General features: G+C 49.8%; 1 protein-coding gene across 1 annotated transcript; it reads right to left on the bottom strand.

Annotated features, from left to right (window-relative positions):
* Positions 1-10,561: 10,561 nt before the first annotated feature.
* On the bottom strand, positions 10,562-22,291 carry LOC142818421 (uncharacterized). Its single transcript, XM_075897792.1, has 4 exons — positions 22,224-22,291; positions 21,733-22,110; positions 11,088-11,141; positions 10,562-10,974 (listed from the first exon to the last, which is right to left on the bottom strand). The coding sequence occupies exons 1-4, from the start codon at positions 22,267-22,269 to the stop codon at positions 10,583-10,585; spliced, it is 870 nt and encodes a 289-aa protein (XP_075753907.1). The 5' UTR covers positions 22,270-22,291; the 3' UTR covers positions 10,562-10,582.
* Positions 22,292-22,589: the final 298 nt, after the last annotated feature.

Below are 22,589 nucleotides of genomic sequence, written 5' to 3'. Positions count from 1 at the left end.
TTCCTGAGGCAAGTGGGTCTGTGCTGGGACCCTCCAATTCTCTCTTAAACCCCCAGCGCTGGGGAATGGCCCCTTCATGCAAATCTGCTCGCTGCTCACTGGCTTCTGCTGCAGAGTTTTCTGCAGACCCGGGGTTGCCTTTTGCATTCTCTGCCTCCCCACCCCTCACACCTCCTGAGCTGAGGGTATTTTTAACTCACAGTGGTTCCTGCTGGCTGTTACTGGCTGTTACGTCCTTTTGAGTACTGTGCTCTTTTCAGCCTTCTGCCTTTTGTGTTTTGGGCTCATAATTCGTATTCTACAAACCAGATGGAGCTAACAGAGCCCAGATGAAATGACTGACAGAGATGAGAGCTCTTGCTAATTTGCTTAGGTTTTTATTATGCCTATATCAAGGCAGGTTGGTATTGTTTCTGTAAGTTGCTATGTAGGTGGATTCCTTGTTTCCAAGACCTTGATTAGCACTGGGCAGTGACAGTAGCTTCTTATAGGTGGGGGAAAACTTCAATTTGTTAAAATTTAGGGACGAAAAATCCCTGAATGGTTCGGTTTGCTCCGAGTTCAGTGCTGCAATCTGCCATCAATGTAAGAGCAGTTCTTGGGGCCCACTACGTGGTACAACCTGCAAGAACTAGCATCTGAACTTCATTGCCAGTCTCTGAACCATGCTCCACCTGTTGCCGACTTACTGGCCAGGAAAAAACTGTTGTCTCACTGTGCTCCAGCCACCCAACGAAGGGGTGACATTTACACCATACAGGAGACTCCCGCACTTATGACCTATTTGGTTCCTGGAGGAGTGGTATAAGTTGAGCCCTCGTAAGTTGAACCCTAATTTGCTATAGGCAGAATGTTATAAATGAGGGTTCCATTCCTGAGCCGCTTTGCCTCCTGGGAGTTGTAGTCCCCAGTACACCAGACTTGAGAGGCCACGCTGGACTGGAGCAGGGCAATCACTAGGGAGAGGCCACACAAATGTCCCAGGCCTGCAGTGATGCTGATCAGGGTCTACGGCTAGGTCCTGGCCTGGTGGCATGCCAGTACAAATGCTGCCCACTTTGCCACATGGGAGTTGTAGTCCCAAGCACGCAGGGCTGGAGAGGCCATGCTGGGCGAGACAGAGCCACCCGAAGCTATGGGCTGACTGGGCTACCACCCGGGGCACCCCATTATAGGGGGTGCCACATGGGGCTGCCAGGCTGGGTGGGGGTGGGGCCACACATGCTCCAGGCGCCCGGGGGCGGGGCCGCATACATGTCACACTTCCGAGAGTGGCACCGGGCTCCTGGCATACAAATGGCTCAGGCAGGCTCTGGGGCCAGAACAGGGTGTTTGTAAATGCAGGGGTTCTTAAATCGTGGGTCACCTGCATTCCTGGGTAACATTTTGCTGTGCAGTTTCACATTAACTGTGTGTGAAAAAAATCTTCATCATGCAGCAACTACCCCAGAGAAGTTATTTATAAATCTTCAGTCTAACTCAGTGCAGTGGGTTCCTTCAATGCTCCATCTCACCCCGACCCAGCTAAATGTGCCTGCATGAGGCACTGGAAAGGATGCAGCTGTTTGAACCCCACAGTCTGGTGCACACACAGGTGAAGGTAAATGTGCCTCAGGTGCTTGATTCCTTTGCAGACAAGTCCCAGTGCAAATGCAGGGAGATATCGCCCTCTGGTGCCCAGTCATAACCACCTCACCCAGTTCTGCCAAAGAGAAGATGGGGAAAACCCAAGTACTCTAAGTCACTGATAGTTGCAGGTGCAAGGAACGAAAGTGCCGGCTACTCCAGGACCTGACAACTGAAATTCACCCAGGCCTCGTGGTGGCAGCTGAAGGCCCAGAGGGTGTGGAGCAGGCAGTTTTGAAGTCAGGCTGGGGGAGCTAACTCCCCGGCTTGCCCCTTCTGTCTGGGGCCTCGTATCTTCCAGGGGCTGGAAGCCAGACCCCTGCCTCATCCAGGGACCCAGCAATTTGATCAGCAGCGATTCAAGTCCCTCCCATTTGCTGATTTTTTTTCTTTCTATCTCTGCAGTTTTAGGGGGCATTGTAATTCCCAGCCACCGACAGACCTGTTTGTGCTAAGAATGTGGCTGTGAGTTAATCTGTCCCCCCACCTCCTCGCCTGTGCTATTTCCGTGCACAGATTGCCAGGACTTGGGAACAGCCAGTGACGTGTCAGCCTGGCTGGTGGGTGCTAGAGGCAATGGAGGGCATCATCTTCTCCATGAGACCCAGTGATCCCAGCCAATGTTCTTCCAGGGTATGTCTACACTAGCTCATTAGTTCGAACTAGGGAGGCAAATGAGGGCAACTGGAGTTGCAAATGAAGCTCGGGATTTAAATATCCCAGGCTTCATTTGCATGTTCCCAGGCGCCGTCATTTTTAAATCCCCCTTAGTCCGAACTCTGTACCCGTGGCTACATGTGGCACAGAGTAGGTAGTTTGAATTAGAGATCCTAATTCGAACTACCGTTACTCCTTGTGGAAGGAGGTGTACCAGTAGTTCAAATAAGGATCTCTAATTCGAACTACCTACTCCGTGCCGTGTGTAGCCGTGGGCACAGAGTTCGGACTAAGGGGCATTTAAAAATGGCGACGCCCCAAAACATGCAAATGAAGCCTGGGATATTTAAATCCCGAGCTTCATTTGCAAATCTGGTTGCTCTCATTTGCCTACCTAGCTCAAACTAACGAGCTAGTGTAGACATATCCCCAGACAGGAAAGGCTGGGGTTGCAGTGCCACTGCTTGGCTGGTCTGGGAGATGCAACAGTGTCGGGTTTCCTCAGCTGTTCTGGTGCTTGGAGAGGAGCCAGGACCCTGGGGCTGCCTGGTTACTCCATCTGCTCCAGAGGCTGGAGTGAGGCTGGGGCTGCCCAGCTGCCCCAGAGGGGAATGAGTGCTGAGGCTTCTGGGACCGGAGGGTGGGATTTGGGGCTGCCTTGTTCTGCACTTGGGGGAACTGCTAGCCTAGGGCCAGTGGCCGGGTAGGCATGGAAGAGGCAGTGTCTCTGGCAGAGGTGCTGGGGTTCTGCTTCCCAAGCCAGCATTTTACCCACCACCCTACTTGTCAGATCCATGGATAGCAGGATTGCGCAGTGACAGTGGTGGGCTCTTTACTTCTCAGGAGTTTCAATGTTATTTCTGTGTCTCAGGTAACTTGATCATTTTTGCTCCCGGCCTTTCCTAATGGGGCTGCTGGCAGGCCCAGTGTTTGTCCTGCTTCTTTGTGTGAAAAGCCTGGGCTCCAGGACATTCCACCCAGTGATCAGTGCTCTGAGTCTTTGGGTTTTCACTGGAGAGCTGGCATTTAAGAGACAGGGTCCCGGCCCTTCCATATCTCACACTTGGGAACGCACCATTGGAGAGCTCTGGTTGGGATTTTCACTGAATCTGGGTACCACAGGAAGGCATCATAAAGAGTCCAATCCTGGTTCCAAGGACAGTGCCTGGCAAAACACCTGTTGGGAGAAACAGCCCAAAGTTTTGCCTGCAATGTCCAAAGGCTGATAACCCAGAGCAGTGCCCCTTACTGATGCCTGCAATGTGCTGAGTGAAACCCCAACACATCAGCACAGAGGAGCATCCCACCTGGACATGTCCGGACTGGAGTCAGGCACCACAGGGGCTGCTGGAACAACAGGGCTTTGTCTCAGTTCTCCATGTGTCTGCATCTCTTTGCAGCACTGCCACGCCCTGTGCTGCAGGAATAACCGGTCTCATCCTGTGCCTGCAAATTGGCCATGGTTCAGCTGGCTGCCTCTTCAGAGCCTGAACATAAGAACAAACATAAGAATGGCCATACAAGGTCAGACCAAAAGTCCATCCAGCCCAGTGTCCTGTCTCCTGACAGTGGCCAATGCCAGGTGTCCCAGAGGGAATGAACAGAACAAACGATCAACAAGTGATCAGTGTCATCCATTTCTAGCCCCTGACAAACAGAGGCCAGGGACACCATTACTACCCATTTGGGCTGATATGTATTTATGGACCTAACATCCATGAATTTGGTCTAGTAGATAAATAAATAATTTATTATGTAGGAAAAACGCGTGGGACCCAGCACCCTGGTTCTTCCAGCACTGGGGGCATTTCCTACTTTCTGCTGGTGCCAGGAGGCCGGTGGAATTGTACACCCCCTGCTAATGGGGCAGGAGAATTCCCACTCAAGTTGCTCCCAATACTCCTTTTGACATCTGGCCCACTGTTGCCCAGATCATTTTTTGCTCTTGTTTTTCAGCCTCCTCTGTTATCTGTTATCTGGCATGATGCGCTCAGCTCCCCCAGCACTGTGTTTGCCTGCTGTAATAGCATCTCAAGGGCCTGTAGCTGACTTGGTGTCTCTCGACCAGCTCTCACCACCCATTGCCTAGGCTGTCCAGTCCATGCACCTCGGACTTGTCTCTGAGCCCCCGGCCAAACAGCCTGCGGGCAAGACAGACTCATCCTATGGTCGCTCATCCAAGTCGTGCCCATCTTGTCACAGGGCTGGGCCATAGGCCAGCCTCTGCCTACACTTACAGACCAGGGGAGGTCTCTTTCTGGGCTGTCTCACAGCTTGCTAATTTCACTTTGGCTACGACTACATTGCATCCCTTTTGCTCAAAAGCCTATGCAAATGAAGTGCGGATTAGCATATTGCCACACTTCATTTGCAAAATTAATTAGAGGCCTTTTTTGCTCAAGAGGCTTTTGCACAAAAAGGAGTCTTCTGCACAACTCCTTTTTGGCCAAAATACCCCTCTGGTGCAAGAGTCGTTCTTCCTGAAAAAATGAGGAAGAAAGGCTCTTCCACAAGAGGGGGGGCTTGTGCAAAAAGGAGCTGTGCAGACAGCTCCTTTTTGCACAAAAGTCTTTTGCGCAAAAACAGCCCCTAATTAATTATGCAAATGAAACATAGCAATATGCTGATCCGTACTTCATTTGCATAGGCTTTTGCACAAGAGGGATGCAATGTAGATATAGCCTTTGTGTTTCAATGTCTAGCTCCACTGCCGGGCACTCACCTGTCTCTCCACATACCCACAAAACCTGCCCCAGGTAATGCCAATTTAATCTGCCAGTTGGGAAACTGTGCCCATGAACCAGCATCTGCCTACACCTGGAGTTACTTAGGTCTCTCATTTTACAGCAGGAAGGAATTCTCCCAGTCATGGGAACATGCCAAGCTACATACTTAGATGGCCTAGCAATGCACACAGCTGTAATCCAGGACTGGGCAGTCTTTTCTCCATCCGCCTGTTTGGCTACCCTGGAAACACACCAGTGTGTTCTCCTAACTGATTCCTGGGCTTGCCCTGTGATGACTCAGGTGCTGCTACTTGCTCAGCTGTGCTCAGTACCAGCTTGCCTAAGAATTTTCCTCCCTACGTATCCCATGGGCCAAGCTTCTGTCAGGGTCTCTGTCCCTTTTCCCCCTCTGAACACTGCTCTTGAACTAACCCTTTGCTCAGATGGTTCTGTGTTATCAGCTACCATATCGGGCACAGCCCTCCCCATGGCCACATCATCAGTCAGTCAAAGCCTCCAGAACCAGTGCTGGGCTCCAGTAGGCAAGGCCCTTGGCAGAGGTGTAGTGAGGGGGGAGCTGGAGGAGGCAGTTGCCCCCAGGTGCCATGCTGGACTGCAGGGGAGGGGGAGGAATGGGATGCTGGGCTCAGCTGGGTTGCAGGAGGAGGGAAGTGCCGGGAAGCCCCAGGGCTGGACTCAAGGGGAGCCAGGGAGGAAGGGAGGGAGGAAGAGGAAATCAGCAGGTCTGTGGTGCTTGGGGGAAGGTGCAGGGAAATGGGGCTCAGCAGTGCCATGGGGGAGGCATGCAGGGAACCAGTGCGGGGCTCAACTGCACTGAGGAGGATGGGGGAAGGCATAGAGAACAGATGGTCAGCTCAGCAGGGTAGCAAGGGGATGCAGAGAACTGGTGCTGAACTTCCTTGGCATGTGAGGGATGGGTTTTGGGGAGGCAAAGGGAACCAGTCAAGGTGGGTAGCTCAGCTAGCTTGCTGGGGATGGAGGTGCAAAGAAGCCTAGTGGAGAGAGGGCAGCACCAGGAGCCCTGAAATGACCTCTGCTGGTCCAAAAAATCCTTCATCTGGGACCAGTCAGGTCCATATCAGGGAGCTAAGTCCCCTCCTAAGTCCCCTCCTTGCACCCTCCCTCCTAGCCAGACACCCAACCCCCAATCTGCTCCTGCCCCCCCTCCCTAGCCAGATATCCTACATCCAGCCTGCTTCTGCACCCTACCTCCCACCCAGACCTTGCAATCTTGCCCCCTTCCAACCTCCACTTCCCTCCCAGATCCTGTACCCCATCCCTATCCCACTCATTGGCAGTCCTCTCACACACTGAACCCCCTAGCCTATGGAAAGCCTTGAACTTCAGTCCTTCCTGTCCCTTCACCTCGCCCCTTGGGGCTGGAGTGCCAGAGGAATGAGATTTCTCAGTTGGGGGCCTCCTAAGTGAGGGTTGGGGTTTTGGGAGGAGTTTTTGGTTTCTCACTTGTGTGGTCCCCTTCTGGTTTTTCTGTGGGTCAGTGGCCCCGATCCAAAAAACATTGCCTACCCCTGCCATAAGTAAAGAAAACATTGAAACCTTTTGTATTGGACAAAAATTAATATTTTACTTCATTTAAAGTGAAGTTTGATAAACTAACATGAGAAAGTTAAAATGTTTCATCTGTTCAATAATTGAAATTAAACCATTCTCCCCAGGTGCAGCAGTAGCAAAATGGCTTGGGCATAATTGTGTAATTAAAGGTGAGTTTCCATTAGCAACTGGCAGTCTGTGGAAAGGTTTACATTGAGACACGTGGTCCGTGGGCCAAAAAGCTTGAGAACCTCTGCAGTAGAGACAGCCTTGGCCTCTCCCCCAAGAGACCTCTGCAGGCTCCCTGCTGCTCCACAGAGAGATCAGGTCTGTTACCACTGTGGTGAAATCACCATGTTGCTCCAGTGTGAATGATGGACAGACTCTTTGTGAGTCTTCCTCAACCAAGCAGTCAATTTAAACAACATGGTAAGGTGCCACATGAAAAGAGTTGGTGAGTTCACAGAAAGGCAGAATGTTTTGTCTCTCTCTAGAGAGAGTTGTCATGACTTGTGTCTCCGGATGAATAAGACCCTTTGTGAGCTCTATGAAGAGGTGAGATGTTTTGACTTCCAGCTTCAAGGAATTTGTTCTTCTGTCTTTGGGGGGCACGTTGCTTTGGCCCGAATGGAGTTAGCTGTGACAACGCATTTCTGTTATTCTGACACAAAGTGAAACCTGTGCTGAAGACCCCACATTCAGTGAAGGAAAGTGCTGCTGACAGAAAAAGTAAATTCAAAGTCTCTCCAATTTTCTTCAGAGATCACCTCTACCAGGTAGAGAGGCTTTTACTGGTTGGTCCCTTATATGTTTGAAGGTTGACTAAATGTTGTCTGGATCTACTTGGGTCATATCAACAGATTGTTTTGGGCACAATCCTAGCTTATAATTTAAATTGTATCAGGCTCTTCGGAAGCAGGTTGGGAAGCAGTCTCATTTGTCAATTATTATTCGGTATTATTTATATAATATACACATTACCGTCATGGTATTGACATATATATTTCTCAGTACCTTTATATATAAAATAGTCCAGCCCCATTGACCTCCATGGGCAGTGTACCTTGTAAGGAGTGATCGGGATATGATGAAGTTGTTCAAACAAATATGTTGCAATGATAGAAAAAAATTTATGTGTCTGAAAACTGTAGCTACTGGGGGTTCTTATAATTTTTTAAAAGGGGGTACTTTATTAAAAAAAGGTTGAGAAACACTGCTCTAAACCGTTCCTTTTGGCCTCCCTGTTTCCTTTCTTCTTTGACAAGTAGGGCAGGTAGCAGTTTTGATAAAAATACATCAGACACGTGCACACAGTTCCCGCCCTACCTCAGCTAGTGCTGGATAATCAGAGTTTCAATTCTAAAGGAGTTGGCATTACTGAGGTGACCAATCCTCCCATGTTTTGTTGTGGATTTTCCAAAGAAAATGCAGGTATTTTCTATAGGTCATGCACATCGCCCAGTCATAACAAAGACTTGGGATTAAACATGGCTTTCTCAATTAAAAGTCTTATACATGTTCGGACGTTGTGATTGCGAATATCTGGCGAGGCAGCTTGCCAAAGGCAAGGCAGGTCTTAAATCTTGATATCTATGGCTGCAGTTGAATGGCTTGTGTGAAATTTGAAAGAGCAGCTCATAGAGACCACTCTCCTTTACTTAAGGATAGAATCTCAGAAGCCTGAAGGAAAAAGTCTTCATGGCAGACAGAAAGCTGCAATTGCAGTGTATCCTCAGCCTTAGGCTGCTTATTGCTTCAAGTGCCTTTAAGAAAGCAAGGGTGATTCTCGTGTTGTGTGTTAGTTTTATGTAAACATTTTTTCTGAGTGTTATTTTAATAGGTAAGTTAATCTCTTACATTCACTGAGGTAGCAAAGGAGGTGGGAGGGGGGGTAATTGCCCCTCTGCTCCCCCATCATACCTCAGCTCGCCTGCTCCTCCTCCGCCCACCAACCACCATCTGCTGCTGAAGCCTCCTCCCTGCCTCTGTGCCCCCAGCCCCACCCTCCTCCCTCTTCAACAGTGGGATAGTGCCCTCCCCAAACTGTGTGTGGCGGGGGGAGGGAAGATGTGGTACAAGCTTTCCCCCTCCTCCCAGGGTCGGGCTTAGCTGTGCACCAGGTTTGGGGCCCTGTCATATCGTGGCGTGGTGGGGGGAGGTGCAAATTTTGCTTTTGCCCCCGGGCACATAGCACCCTCGCTTCTGGCCTTTGGATGGTTCTAGGAACCAAGGTGCATTGCTTTATGTATGCAATTTGTGCCAGGCCAGGCCCACTGACATGGGAGGGGGGAGGGGGACAGTCGTCCCAGGGCCTGGGGATTCAAAACCCACTGCTGCTGCTATAGCTCCTGTTCCATCCACTCCTCTCCACCCTGGTCCTGCACCGCTCCTGGAAGCAGCCAGCCTGTTTCTATGGCCCCGGAGAAGGCGGTGCAGGGGTCTCTACACACTACCTTTTCCTGCAGGCTCTGCCCCTTCTGCTCCCATTGGCCAGCAACGAGAGACTGCAGCAAATAGGAGCTGTGGGGGAGATACCTGTAAATTGTGGGGTAAAGCAGGGATTCACCTGCTCTTCCCCACAAGGAGCCACTGTTGCAAGATGCCAGCCACCTTTGGGACTGTTGTAGGGTCAGGGAAGGAGAGACCTTTACTTAGCCCCATTCTGCCACTGCTTGGGATCCATCTTCAGACAGATGCTCTAAAGCATCCCAATAGTCCTCTCCTCCCCCACTGCTGCCTCTGATACTGAGGCAGCAGCACGGAGGAGGAGGGGCAGAAAGCTCTGCAGAGAGCTTTAAAGTTCTGTGGCAGGCAGCGATGGGTGGGGGGAAGGCAGGTGGTTCCACAAGAGAAAGCATGTGCAGGGACCTGGCTTAAAAGGTGGCTCACCATGGGTACTGGCTCCAGCCCCCCCGCCCCCATTCCTACCTCTGTTACAGAGATAGGAAGGGTCTGTGTGTTTGTAGTTGTGCATTGAATTGACTATATGTTAACATCCCTATACCTTAGGCATGGCATTCTGAATAAAGATATTGAAATTATATTTAAAGGCTAAGGAGTGCTCCATGACACATCTACCCCACTGCTCCCGCTCTGAACCAGTGGTGGAGAGCCTCTAACACAGGGAACTATAAGGCAGAAAATGTTGCTTGCGCTACACAAGCTGAGCAGAGAACATAAGTGCAGCTGAAATGTCCCTCAGAGGATTGAAAGCAGAGTAGTTGGAGCAGCGTCCCCTGCTGATGACAATGGAAGGCAGAAATTCCTAAGGAGGAGCAGTCGGTGTCTCACCAAGTGCAGGCAGCACTATGGAAGAGCTCGGTCTAAAGGATGAAGGTCCCCACACCCAGCAGGGCTTCACTCAAAATAATGTGCGCAATTTGAGCTATGTCACTTTTGTACCTTATTTCAAAATTGGGAGCGTCTATATAGCACCTATTTCACAATAGAGCACTTTTCCTCTCATGTCCCTTACTCCTTTTCCAATGAAAGTTGCAGGAGTCGAAGTAAGAAGCCGTCTTCTTCACAGAATTTCAACATTATTTTGAAATGACTGCCTGCTGTGAAAGCGCAGCCCCCATGGCGAGTAGAAGAGGAGGGGCAACATGCTGAGTTTGACTCTTCCATGCGAGGAGATGTGGCAGAGAGCAGAGCATTTGCCAAACTCCCAGAAGCACCAAGGAGGGTCAGAATGGCGAGGTGGTTCCAGCCTCCACAGCCAGGAGCAAGGGCTAGGGCAAGTGCTGGGCGCAGCAGCACTCTGTTATCACCTCCCTTCTCTGCTGTAGACTGATCAACCATGCTGGGTATGCTCTGCCAAATCACACACAAGATCAGGGGGTGATACAACCCCATGGGCTGCACAGCTGCTCTTTAGTGGAAACCTACATTGTCTTCTATAGCAAGTGTTCTGTGGGCAAGGACAGGTTGGTGATTTGGGAGGGCAGAGCCCTCCCCTGCCTAAGCCACAAGACGTCTCTGGGCAGGACCAAACTGTGCAGCTAGTGCAGACCCCAGGCTGGAGGAAATGGTGGGTGTAAGAGACAAGAGTTTTTTGTCTCACTTCCCCCTCTGGCTGTATCACTGTGATGAGCACTACCAGTCCATACAATACAGTAATAGTCAGCCTCGTCCTCTGCCTGCACACCGGTGATGGTCAGAGCAGCCTTGTTACCGGATATGGCCCCAGAGAATCGGTCAGGGATCCCGGAGGGTCTGCTATTGGTGTGATATATAAGCTGCCGAGGTGTCGAGCCAGGTTTCTGCTGGAACCATCCAGGAGCATTGCTACTGGTGATGGCTCCAGTGCTCAGGCTGCAGGACAGCGTGACGGCCCCTCCTGGGGTCACCGACATGGAGGGCTCCTGAGTCACCACAGGCTGTGACCTGACCCCTGAAAGCAACGGTACAAACAAACTCAGCACAAGGACTCCGGCTCCTCACACACAAACCTCCTCACCTGCAGGTGGCCTCCATGCTGTGTCAGTGCAGCCAACAACCCCTCACCTGAGCAGTAAGTGAGCAGGGCGAGGAGCAGGGGGGCCCAGGCCATGATGGGAAGTCAGACGAGCTCGGCTTCCTGAGGCAAGTGGGTCTGTGCTGGGACCCTCCAATTCTCTCTTAAACCCCCAGCGCTGGGGAATGGCCCCTTCATGCAAATCTGCTCGCTGCTCACTGGCTTCTGCTGCAGAGTTTTCTGCAGACCCGGGGTTGCCTTTCGCATTCTTTGCCACCCCGCCCCTCACACCTCCTGAACTGAGGGTATTTTTAACTCACAGTGGTTCCTGCCGGCTGTTACTGGCTGTTATGTCCCTTTGAGTCCTGTGCTCTTTTCAATCTATTGTGTTTTGGGCTCATAATTCGTATTCCACAAACCAGATGGAGCTAACAGTGCCCAGATGAAATGATTGGCAGAGATGAAAGCTTGTCCTGATTTGCTTAGGTTTGTATTGTGTCTGTATCAAGGCAGATTGGTATTTTTTTCTATAAGTTGCCATGCACGTGGAATCATTGTATCCCCAGCCCTTGATCAGCACTGGGCAGTGATTGTAGGTTCTCATGGGTTGAGAAGGACTTTTCTTTGTTAATGAAAAATTCCAGAATGGTTCAGTTTGCTCAGACTTCAGTGCTGCAAGCTGCGGTGTGGGAAAACAAAGATCTATGTCAGAGGTGTTCTTGGGGCCCCTCACGTGGGGGCCTGAGCCATGACCTGGGATCTCATGGCCACAGTAACACAGATGAGTGATAATCACAGTGATGCAGGCACCTCTGAAGGACACTCCTGGCTAACAGTCATGGTTGTTCAGTGTGATTGACTGTCAGTTAATTGAAAGACCATTTTAAAAACACTTTGCAAATAAATTCCCAGCAATTAGCTTGAGAAATGACTCATAAATCTCCGGCCTATATCAGTATATTGGTGCCTTCTACCTCCTGTCTCACCTTCTCCCCTGACACTCAGTCTGAATGGGGGATCTGATAGGATGCAGCTGTTCAAACCCCAGGTTGAATGCACCAGCAGACTCTTGAAGACAAACAGGGTGCAAACCGTTATTTTATTCCAGTAGTAGCAATTCACAAGTTCAGGGAAACCTTGCCTGCTGATGCTGATTCAGAATTAAATCACCCCACCCATCTGCAAAAGACCACATTGGGAATATGCACACACATCTGAAATCACGTTTTATTCTCGCCGGTCTCTGGAGTTTAAGGAGAGATTTATATTACAACTCCCAATTGACTGTAACCCAGGTTTCGCCTTATGAATGTGGCAGCCCGCAGATTTCCTTTGTGTGCTAATATTTTAAAACCAGGAATGTCTAGGGTCCATGCAGGTTCAGGCTGGCAGGAGAGGTGCAGAGTAGGGTTTTTTCTATTCAGTGGGTCTTGATCTACATTAACACCATCACTCACAGGCTTGCACTTTAAAGCCAGGACTCTGTTATTTCAAAAGGCACTTACTTCACCATGTTTGCTTCATGAGTGAAAGATTCCTCTCAGCCCCACATACCATGTACTGGGCTCCCACCCGTAAAAGGGGCTTTTCCTTCCAGTATCTAAAGCCATCTTAATTCCATCCTGTATGGTTCATGCCTCAGCACTTAGCCGCTCTATCTTGATTGTGCATCAAGTTAACCCAGTGTTTCCTTCTTTGATTATTCAGCTCACTCCTTCCTAAGCTGCAGATTCTTCTTACACACTGTTGGAACAGTTGATCTGGACCTGTCTGGGTTCCAGTGTGTACAAATCCAGCTGTTACACTGAGAGACGGTTCATAAAGCTACAAAGTCAGTCACTACAACTGCATTCTGCCAACCCTCTGTCTCATCTCTTCTCTAGTGTGTCTGTCCGTAGTAAGGGTTTGAACAGATGTAGCTCTTTCAGCATCCCAGAGTGAGGCACATCTAACCTCATGGGGAGGATGGTGACTCCTTTTCAGAATATATGATGGTAGAGGAAATCGAAATAGGAAAGCCCGTTCTCACAAGCCACAGATCCACCTATTTTTCAGGTTCTATTCCCTGTCGAATATCCAAACTATTGTGGGTATAGACTGTAGATTAGAAATAAAGAGGGGAGGGCAGGTCAAGAATAAATGGGAGAAGTGCATTAAGGGTACTAGTACAATGTTGGCATAAAGGGGGGAGGAATAAACACAAACATTACGGAGATTCCCAGAGCATGAAGCTCAGTTCCCAACCAAATAGGACTTTCCTATGACTCTACAGAACAATAACCAGTACCCTAAACCCCTAAATGGAAACCTATTTCCGACTTAAATTCCAGACACTGGTGGGAATGCATCAAGAAGGCCTAGGACCAAGAACTCTCCAGCTAATTTCAAGCCTTTGAGAAGGAACCTCTGAGGACTGCAGTGAACGATGTTTGTACAGGGAGGCTGGTTCTCTGCAGGATGATGTTACAGGTGTTCTAGGCAGGCTTTTCCTCTCCTTGGTCTCTTCTTGGGCATGCAGGTGTCCTGTTAGGATGTGTCTGAACAGCTTGGAGGCCCGTACTGCAAACCCTGTCTCTCCCAGCAGCACGCAGGCTCTGAGGGATGCTTGTAGCATACTTAGCAGGAAAAGCTCTGAGAGAATGGATATTGGCTGCTAGCTTTGGCAGGAAAAAGTAGTTCCATCCTGCAAGAGCGAATGTGGACTCAGTGCCCTGGTTGTTTACAGTCAACATGATAACATGGAGTTCAGGAGTCAGAGTTCACAGATTCCATATTGGATTGATAGAAAACACTGATTTAGGAAGAACCATTCACATATTATTAATTATTGCACTTGATTAAAGCAAAACACAACATTAGACATGTATTAGACCTTTACACCTGGCACACACACAGTTGACAGAACATGTCTTTTAAACAGTTACTATATGTCATTACCAACAATAGACAAGTACAGGGAGACAGCACCCTCTTGTGCCCTGCGGGAGATTTAAACCTAAGTTTACAATGCATACTACAGGTCCTTCTCCCATCCCAGCTCATTCTAACATCTGTGAGTGTGGCTGCACATTACTGTGTTCCTCCTACTTACTTCCTGGCTAATACTTACACTTCGGAATAGCGAGCAGTTGGGGACCCTATGACTTGTCAGATATGTGTGTAGCAGGATGGGGTGAATGTGCAGGCTTTACTACGAGGTTGTTTTCAATATGCTATCATGCATTTCCCCCAGGCTGCCACCTGGAACTGGGATACAACTGACTCTCTTGACCTACCGGCCTGGGCTCCCCCCTCTCACTCTGTTACCATGAGAAGCTTTAAAGCTTCCAGCCTGCACTTTGACTTTATTGGTACTGGCTGGGACACATCCAGCTGCAGTTACACTCAAGCTTTTTAACCAGCAGCTACCCAGCAGGGAGCCCAGGAGCTGTACAATCCAGCCCTAGTCAAATCTAGCCGGTATATGAGTTTAATACATGTTCCACCATTGCCTGACTGTCAAGAGAAAAATGGGCACTTGTGGAAACTAAGCAGAAATTTTAAGTGATTAGAAGGGAGGGGAAACAGGGGCAAAGAGATTTCCTAGCACATAAACAAAAAAACACAAATTAAGCTTGCTACAAGAAATAATTTGGATACAAATTAACAGTTTCTCATTCTGAGATATGGTAGAAGCCACCTGCAGATCCTTAAGGTTATTAGCTGCACAGCTAATGCTTTATAGCTTAGAATTCATGGCCATTCCATACACAGGTTAGGAATCCCTTTAGCCTGGGTCCTGCACTTCCCCAAATTCTGTCTTTGTTCCTTGGGTGTTTCCAGAACAGAAGAAATTAAGAACATAAGAACCTAGGAACAGCAGTACTAGGGCAGACCAAAGGTCCATCTAGCACAGTATCCTGTCTGCTGACAGTGGCCAATGCCAGATGCCCCAGAACAAAAGAACACAACCAGTAATCCTCATGTGATCCCTCGCCTGTCATCCATTTACAGACAAACAGAGACTAGGGACACTATTCCTATCCATTCTGGCAAATAGCCATTGGTGGACCTAACCTCCATGAATCTATCTAGCTCTTTTTTGAATCCTGTTAAAGTCCTAGTACCCCAATGCTGTCACTCTCCGCCACATATGGTGTTTGAACATGGCATCTTGTTTCAAAGCTGGATTCCCAGACCAGTATGTGGAAAAATAGTGACCTTCCAAGTTGATGTCCTGTATCATGTGGTCTAGTCACGTGGCCTTGTAGAAGCAGAGCAGCCATTACTTACAAGGCAGAGTGTTCTTGGAAATGCTCTACAGGTGCAAGATAATCTAACCATACGCGGAAAATCATACCTTTTCCAATGACACCTTGTATGGTATATCCTGCATTATAACACATTGTAATTATGCTATATTCCCACCATAACAATATCTCTATGAAGAACATAGCATCTACATCTCACAGAGACATCTGCCCCTTATTTAACTAAGCCATTTTTCAAGCTTGGTCATTCCTAACGGGGTTGTTTATCTCTTGACCAGCATGGGCTTATTTCGCACCCTGACTCTGCTTGTCTGTGATGTCCCTGGGCTTGGGAAATCTAAGAATCAGCTCTTTTCACTCTGAATTTCCATGTAGAATGAGCTGGTAGTTAACAGAGAGTGGATCAGGGCCTGGTCCCACGTTTTTGCCACTGGGGCTAAAGGTACAATGGTCTCAGATATAGTGTGCAGAGTTTCTGAAGAGTATTCCATGTTTCCAAAATTAAACTTGTTGTTCACTCAGAGAGCTACTCAGAAAGACACTGGAGCTACAGTTACCCCTCCATGCATGTGCCAACAGACTGGCTTCCTGATTGCTCTTCCTTACTGGTCCCTCTGCAGTGTAAGCTCCTCTCTCCAGCTTTCAAGACAGGCAGGAAGGGTGTGATGGTGCCTGTGCTAAGGAGGAAGAGGAGGTGACATGTGAGGAGGCTAAAGGAATGTGGAGGCAGGACATGGAGATGGAGGAGAAGGAAAAATCCGAGATTACACTCACCAAGGTCACTGGCAATGCAGACGGGAGGAAATGGAGAGGATGGAAAAGTTACATTAAGAAGGCTTTGCTGTGCTGGGCTGGACTGAGCTGAGCTGAAGCTGGCACTGAGCCACCCAAGCCAATACGTGTGACTGATGCTGGGTAGAAGGGGTTGGGTGTCCCTTCACATCCCTATTCCCATGCACAGATTGCCAGTGTTATCTGCTTAAATGAAGCACACAAGATCTTTTATAGGGGAAAAGGCAGTACGCTGCATTTATTGAGAATACAGCAGTTGCATATGCGTTTCAATTACTCACACACAAACATACACACACACAGTCTTGCCAGACGATGTTATAGTTACCAGTCGTGATTCTGTATCAGTGTAGTGGCCAGCTAGATTGAATACAGAGGAAGAGCAGGGCCTTTGTTGGTCGATCTATCCTGTGCTCTTCTGGAGTTGGTGGCAAGACAAACCCAAAGTTCCATAGCAAAGCACCCTGCTTTTATAATCCTTTTCTTTGTTGAAATCAATGGATTCCACTGTGTCATTCTGTGACCAGAATGTTATCTTGTTGATGTCAATCATTCCCAAACATCTCTTGAAGGCTCATCCTGTAATCAATCATCTTTTGGGGGTTCCCGCTTGCTTCAAGGCTCGTCAATCTGCCAATATCCCAATCTCTCCTTATTGTGGGTACACACTGGTGATTATAGATGGCTTCTCTGCCGCCAGGTTGTCTATTCTTCACCCACGCTTGCACACCCTCCTTCTTTGGCCATCTGGTTCTGAGCAATAACTTTGTACCTTATCTCGACACATTCATTCCCTTTCACACACACATAAGCAATGTTACAAGGACTTTCAAGGCTATGCTGCACATCAAAATCTGTATTGGTAAGACAAAGAGGAGTAAATCAAACAGTTAAGACCTCAGCCTTTAGCATTCTTATAGCCATTAACACAGACAGAATATAAGATCCTGTATCTTTACTTACTAAAACTTTAGAATAAGGAAATATAGGAGATATATCCTTAACTAAAGGATTTGACTTACTACAGTCTTAAATATGATTATATATTACCTTACATTACTAAAACTAAATACAAATATAAATATAATAAAACTTTCAATTCCAACACTAGGACTTGGGAACAGCCTGTGACGTATCAGCCTGGCTGGTGGGTGCTAGAGGCAATGGAAGGCATCGTCTTCTCCAAGGGACTGGATGGTCCCAACCAATGTTCTTCCAGGTGCAAAGGCTGGGACTGCGGAACAACCCAGTTGGGGGAGAAGATGGGGCCTGCAGTGTGGCTGCCTGGCTGCTCTGGGAGGTGCAACGGTGCCAGGTTTGCTCAGATGCTGTGCTGCTTAGGGAGGGCCCAGAACCACATGGCTGCCCGGATCCTCCAACTTATCCAGCGGCTGGAGTGAGGGTGGGACTGCCCAGCTGCTCCAGAGGGAAACGGGTGCCAAGGCCTCTGCAGACAGGAGACCAGGAGAGGTGTCTGCCTTGTTCTGCAGGTGGAGGATCTGTTAGCTGTGGGCAGGGTCCATTGCCCAGCGGGGCATGGAAGAGGCAGGCACTTTGGCAGAGGTGCTGGGGTTCTGCTCCCCAAGCCAGCTTTTTACCCACTACCCTACTTGTCAGATATGTGTAAAGCAAGATCGTGCAGTGACAGTGGTGGGGTTTTTACATCTCAGGTGTTTCAATGTTACTTCTGTGTGTCAGGTAACTTGATCATTTTGCAGACTCGGCCTTTCCTAATGGGGCTGCTCTTAGGCCCAGGGTCTGTTCTGGCTTATGTGTGGGAATTGCCTGGGCTCCAGGACCTACCACCCTGCAGTTGGTGCTCTGAATCTCTGGGTATGAACTGGAGAGTGAGATGGCATTTAAGGGACAGAGTGCCCAGCACTCCTCCATCATGAACTTGGGAATGGGCCATTGGAGAGCTTTCTTTGGGACTTTGACTGAATCCAGGTACTACACAGAGGCTCCATAAAGAGTCTAATCCTGGTTCCAAAGGCAGTGAATGGCAGAACACCCATTGAATCAAGAGACCAAGGTTCTGCCTACAATGCTGGAATGGTGATAAGCCTGAGCAGTGCCCCTTAGTGATGCCTGCAATGTGCCAAGTGAAACCCCAAGACATCAGCACAGAGGAGCATCCCGCAAGACACGTCCAAACTGGAGTCAGGGCTGCTGGAACACCAGGGTTTTGTCTCAGTTCTCCATGTGTCTGCATCTCTCTACAGCATTCCCACGTCCCGTGCTGCAGGAATAAGCAGTCTCATGGCTCAGCTGGTGGCTGCATTAGTTGCATCTTAGGAGCCAGAACATAAGAAGAAACATAAGAACATAAGAACGGCCACACTGGGTCAGACCAAAGGTCCATCTAGCCCAATGTCTTGTCTGCTGACAGTGGACAATGCCAAGTGCCCTAGGAGGAATGAATAGGCGATCATCAAGTGATCTGTGACATCCATTTCCAGGCCCTAAAGAGGGAGCTGTCTGGCATCTCTAGCGGGTTGGGGAAGGATGGGCCCTGGAGTGTAGACAGTGGAGAGGGTAACACATGAAGCTGGTTTTATGCTATGGCCAATTAGAAATTTCTTTCTAGATAAACACTCAGGAGAGGCCCAGAGAGGCCACTTTCTCCCAGCTGTTGGCAGCCTTAGGCCTCTGTAGCCTGGGCACTGGACACTGCAGATGAAGAGACTCCCTGCAGGGGAAGGTCACGTGTAGAGCGATTTGCAGCAGGCCCTCAGCTGCAGAGCTCAGCACTTTGCAAGAACAGTCGCCAAACCCAAGGGAGCCTTGTGACCAGGATCTCTGGTGCCCTGGGAACTGGGCTCCGGGCATTAAATAGCCCAGCCTGGGGAGCGCTGGCCTGGTGTTCTGAGGCTGACAGCTGCCTATTCCTGTGCTTCAGCATGGGGAAAAGGAAAATTCTGCCTGATTCTACAGCGATCATGCAGGGAGTCATGGGCTCGGATGACAGATGCGGGGAGGAGAGGGGTGTGTGGTGATGGCAAAGGTGGCAATTGCCTAGAGCCACAGCTGCTGTAAAAGTATCTGGGGGGCCCTGGCCACTGCCACCATCGCAGCAGCTGGGAAATGAAGCAGGCACTTAATCACATGGGAAGCTGCAGACCTGGGTGCTTGGGTGGAGGATGGAGCCCTCACTGGGGAAATCTGGATCCTGTCTCCAGTCCTGCCACCTGCACCGTCCCTCTATGGACAGAGCCCCAAACTCTCCTGGCCTCCTCCATTGGCTGGAGCCACTGTCCAGAGAAGCTCCACGTGCCTCCTCTCTCCCTCCCAGACAGAGGAGACTCCTGGAACAGCTGCTCCTCCCCACAACCTCTTCCGAGAGGAGACCTAGGCCAGGCACAGAAGTGCCTCCCCCTCACTTACTGAGACCCCACCTGCTTTGGGAAAATTCCTTCCCAAGGATGCCCTTTTGATGTGCCCTTTGCAAATTCCAGGCATCTGAACAGCACATACCAATGGGTTAGGTCTGGGGAAGGGAGGAACACTTGGCTGTGGCTTCCCTGTGGTGCCTCTGACAGGAGGGTTGGGGCTGTGATTAGCCAAAGGGTCCTCTTCCTGGGTGGGGGGTGGGCAGTTCTTGGGGCTTATATGGGCAGAGAGGAGGAGTTTCTGGCTCCAAACAAGGAAGCAGGTCGGGAGGCCCATCAATTGTTCTGTCCTGGAGCCTGGAATTTCTGCCAGCTGGAGCAGTTGATAGCACCATTCCTTTTGCTCCAGAGCCCCTTTCTTCCTGGTAGAGCTGCGTTCTTTTGCACTCTAGGCCTACTCCTCATTGCACAGCAGAAGAGCCTCTCCCTCTCTCTGGATATGTCTACACTACAGTACTATTTCAAATTAACTTAATTCAAAATCGTTAATTCGAATTAAGGTAATTCGAAATAACACATCTATACACAAAAACTATTTTGAAATAGCGTTTTGCTATTTCGAAATAGTGCATTCACACTGAGTGGACTCTGAACCAAAGTTAAGGCTGGCCGGAACCAGTGCCGGCAGGGCATCAGGTTGAGACTCAGTATGTGGGGCTGCTGCCTGAGGCTAACTGAGCTCCATACTTAAAGGGACCCTACACCCACCCTGGACAGACAGTTCTCAGGGTTCCCCGCTTGCTTGTCTACCTCGATGAGGGACAGCAAAGCAGTCCTATCTTGGAGTGCCCTGAGTGCCCACACTCAGGACACCACACCACTCGGCCACATGGAGACAGAGCTGCCCCTGGGCACACCGGTGCATCTCGTGGGGTCATTGCCATCAGCCCGGCTGCACTTGCTGCAGGCTGCCATCCAGGAGTCCATCCGGGGGCTGTCAGGATCCAGGAGGCCCTGAGGAAGAGAGTCCACTTTGAGGAGCCCTCAGAGCCTCCCCAGTCCTCCCCACTGGGGGCTGATGCCCCATTCCTCTGTCACGTCCTTCCACTTACCCCTCCCTAGCCCCCCTTCCTGATGTCAAATAAAAGACACGTATGTTCAAAAATAAAAACTGGGTTTATTGAACAAAACTGGGGAGTGGGGGGATTGTCCTCTGGGGAGACTGGGTAAAAGAGGCGGGAAGGGGGAAAAGAGAGGGTGGGAGAGAGGAGGGGGAAACCTGGGAGAAGGGAGCTGGAAGGGGGAAGTAAGGGGAAGAAGCAGGAGGGGAAGCTCAAGGCTCTGGGTTGGGGGGGGGTCTCACCGGACCAACCTGACTTTCATGCAAACCTGCTCCTTTGGTTCCCATGTGGCCTTTGGTGGCCAGGCTGGAAGCTATCCTGCCATAGACAGCCACGTTCCGCCGTCTAGGGCTGAGATCATGGAAGTTGGGGGCATCCCTTCTAAACCTGAATAAGGTCCATGATCTCCACCTTGGACCAGGAAGGAGCCCGCTTTCTCCAGCCCCTGTCAGGCTCCTGGGAGCTGGCAAATTGCTCCTAGGGAGCGGTGGAGGGCTGGCTGCCAGTGGCTTGCTGGCTCATGTTTTGGGGCCACTAGGTCAGGGGCCCAGGTGGCCACTGCTGGCTCTGGGCTGGCACCTTGCAGCTGGCACAGGTACTGTGGCCAAGGACTACCTCTTTAATGGCTCTGGGGCTGGAGGAGAAGAGAATAAGTTTTCCTGGTTGTGCCGAGAGTGGCCACCACGGCTCCCTGGGAAGGGCTAGAGGCCCCCTATTTCGAATTAAGTGTCTACACAGCACTTAATTCGAAATAGCTATTTCAAATTTGGTATTATTCCTCGTAGAATGAGGTTTACCAAATTTGAAATAAGGGCTCCACTATTTTGAATTTATTTCGAAATACTGGTTTGCCTGTTTAGATGCTATTAAAATTAATTCAACATAACTGCTGCTCAGATGGGGTTTCAGCCCTCCCCAGCATACCTGGAGCATCAGTGAGCATCAGAGAGGCATGGCGGGCGTGCACACAGTGCAGTGCCTCCCAGCTTTAGACTGATCAAACATGCTGAGTACAGCTGCTAAATAATATGCTAGAGCAGGGGATTATAGAAATCCCCAAGCCTCACAGTCCAAACCAGCATTGTCTTCTATAGTAGGTGTTCATAGGCAGGACCAGGTTGGTGATTTGAGAAGGCAGAGCCTTCACCCCCCTAAGCCACAAGACATCTCTGGGCAGGATCAAACTGTGCAGCTAGTGCAGACCCCAGGCTGGAGGAAATGGTGGGTATAAGAGACAAGAGGTTTTTGTCTCACTTCCCCCTCTGCCTGGATCACTGTGATAAGCACTACCAGTCCATACAATACAGTAATAGTCAGCCTCGTCCTCTGCCTGCGCACCGGTGATGGTCAGGGCAGCGTTACCGGATATGGCCCCAGAGAACCGGGAAGGGATCCCAGAGGGTCTGCTATTGGGGCTGTATATCACTGTCCGAGGAACAGAGCCAGATTTCTGTTGGAACCAGCCAGGATAGTTGCCACTGGTGATGGCTCCAGTGCTCAGGCTGCAGGACAGCGTGACGGCCCCTCCTGGTGTCACTGACATGGAGGGCTCCTGAGTCACCACAGCCTGTGACCTGACCCCTGAAAGCAACGGAACAAACAAACTCAGCACAAGGACTCCGGCTCCTCACACACAAACCTCCTCACCCGCAGGTGGCCTCCATGTTGTGTCAGTGCAGCCAACAACCCCTCACCTGAGCAGTAAGTGAGCAGGGCGAGGAGCAGGGGGGCCCAGGCCATGGTGATAATCCACAGGAGCTCGGCTTCCTGAGGCAAGTGGGTCTGTGCTAGGCACCTTCCAATTCTCTTTTAAGCTGCCAGTGCTGGAGTGCGGCCCTTTCATGCAAATCTGCTCCCTGCTCATTGGCTGCAGTTGTTTTCAAATTTTGAACCTTGGTTTTTGTTGGGTACAGAGAGAGTCCAATATACCCTCCAATTTAGGGTATTTGTAAAATAATATTTTTTTAAATGTAACTTTCATAGAAATTGCAGAATTTCAAATTGAAATAAGTGTAGAGTCATTTATTGTAAGGGAACTTATTTAACCCTACACATTAAAC

This window comes from Pelodiscus sinensis, chromosome 15 (assembly GCF_049634645.1).
Source record: "Pelodiscus sinensis isolate JC-2024 chromosome 15, ASM4963464v1, whole genome shotgun sequence".
Lineage (NCBI taxonomy): Eukaryota > Metazoa > Chordata > Testudines > Trionychidae > Pelodiscus > Pelodiscus sinensis.
Note: the sequence above shows the minus strand (reverse complement) of the source record. Positions and strands in the feature narration are given on the sequence as shown.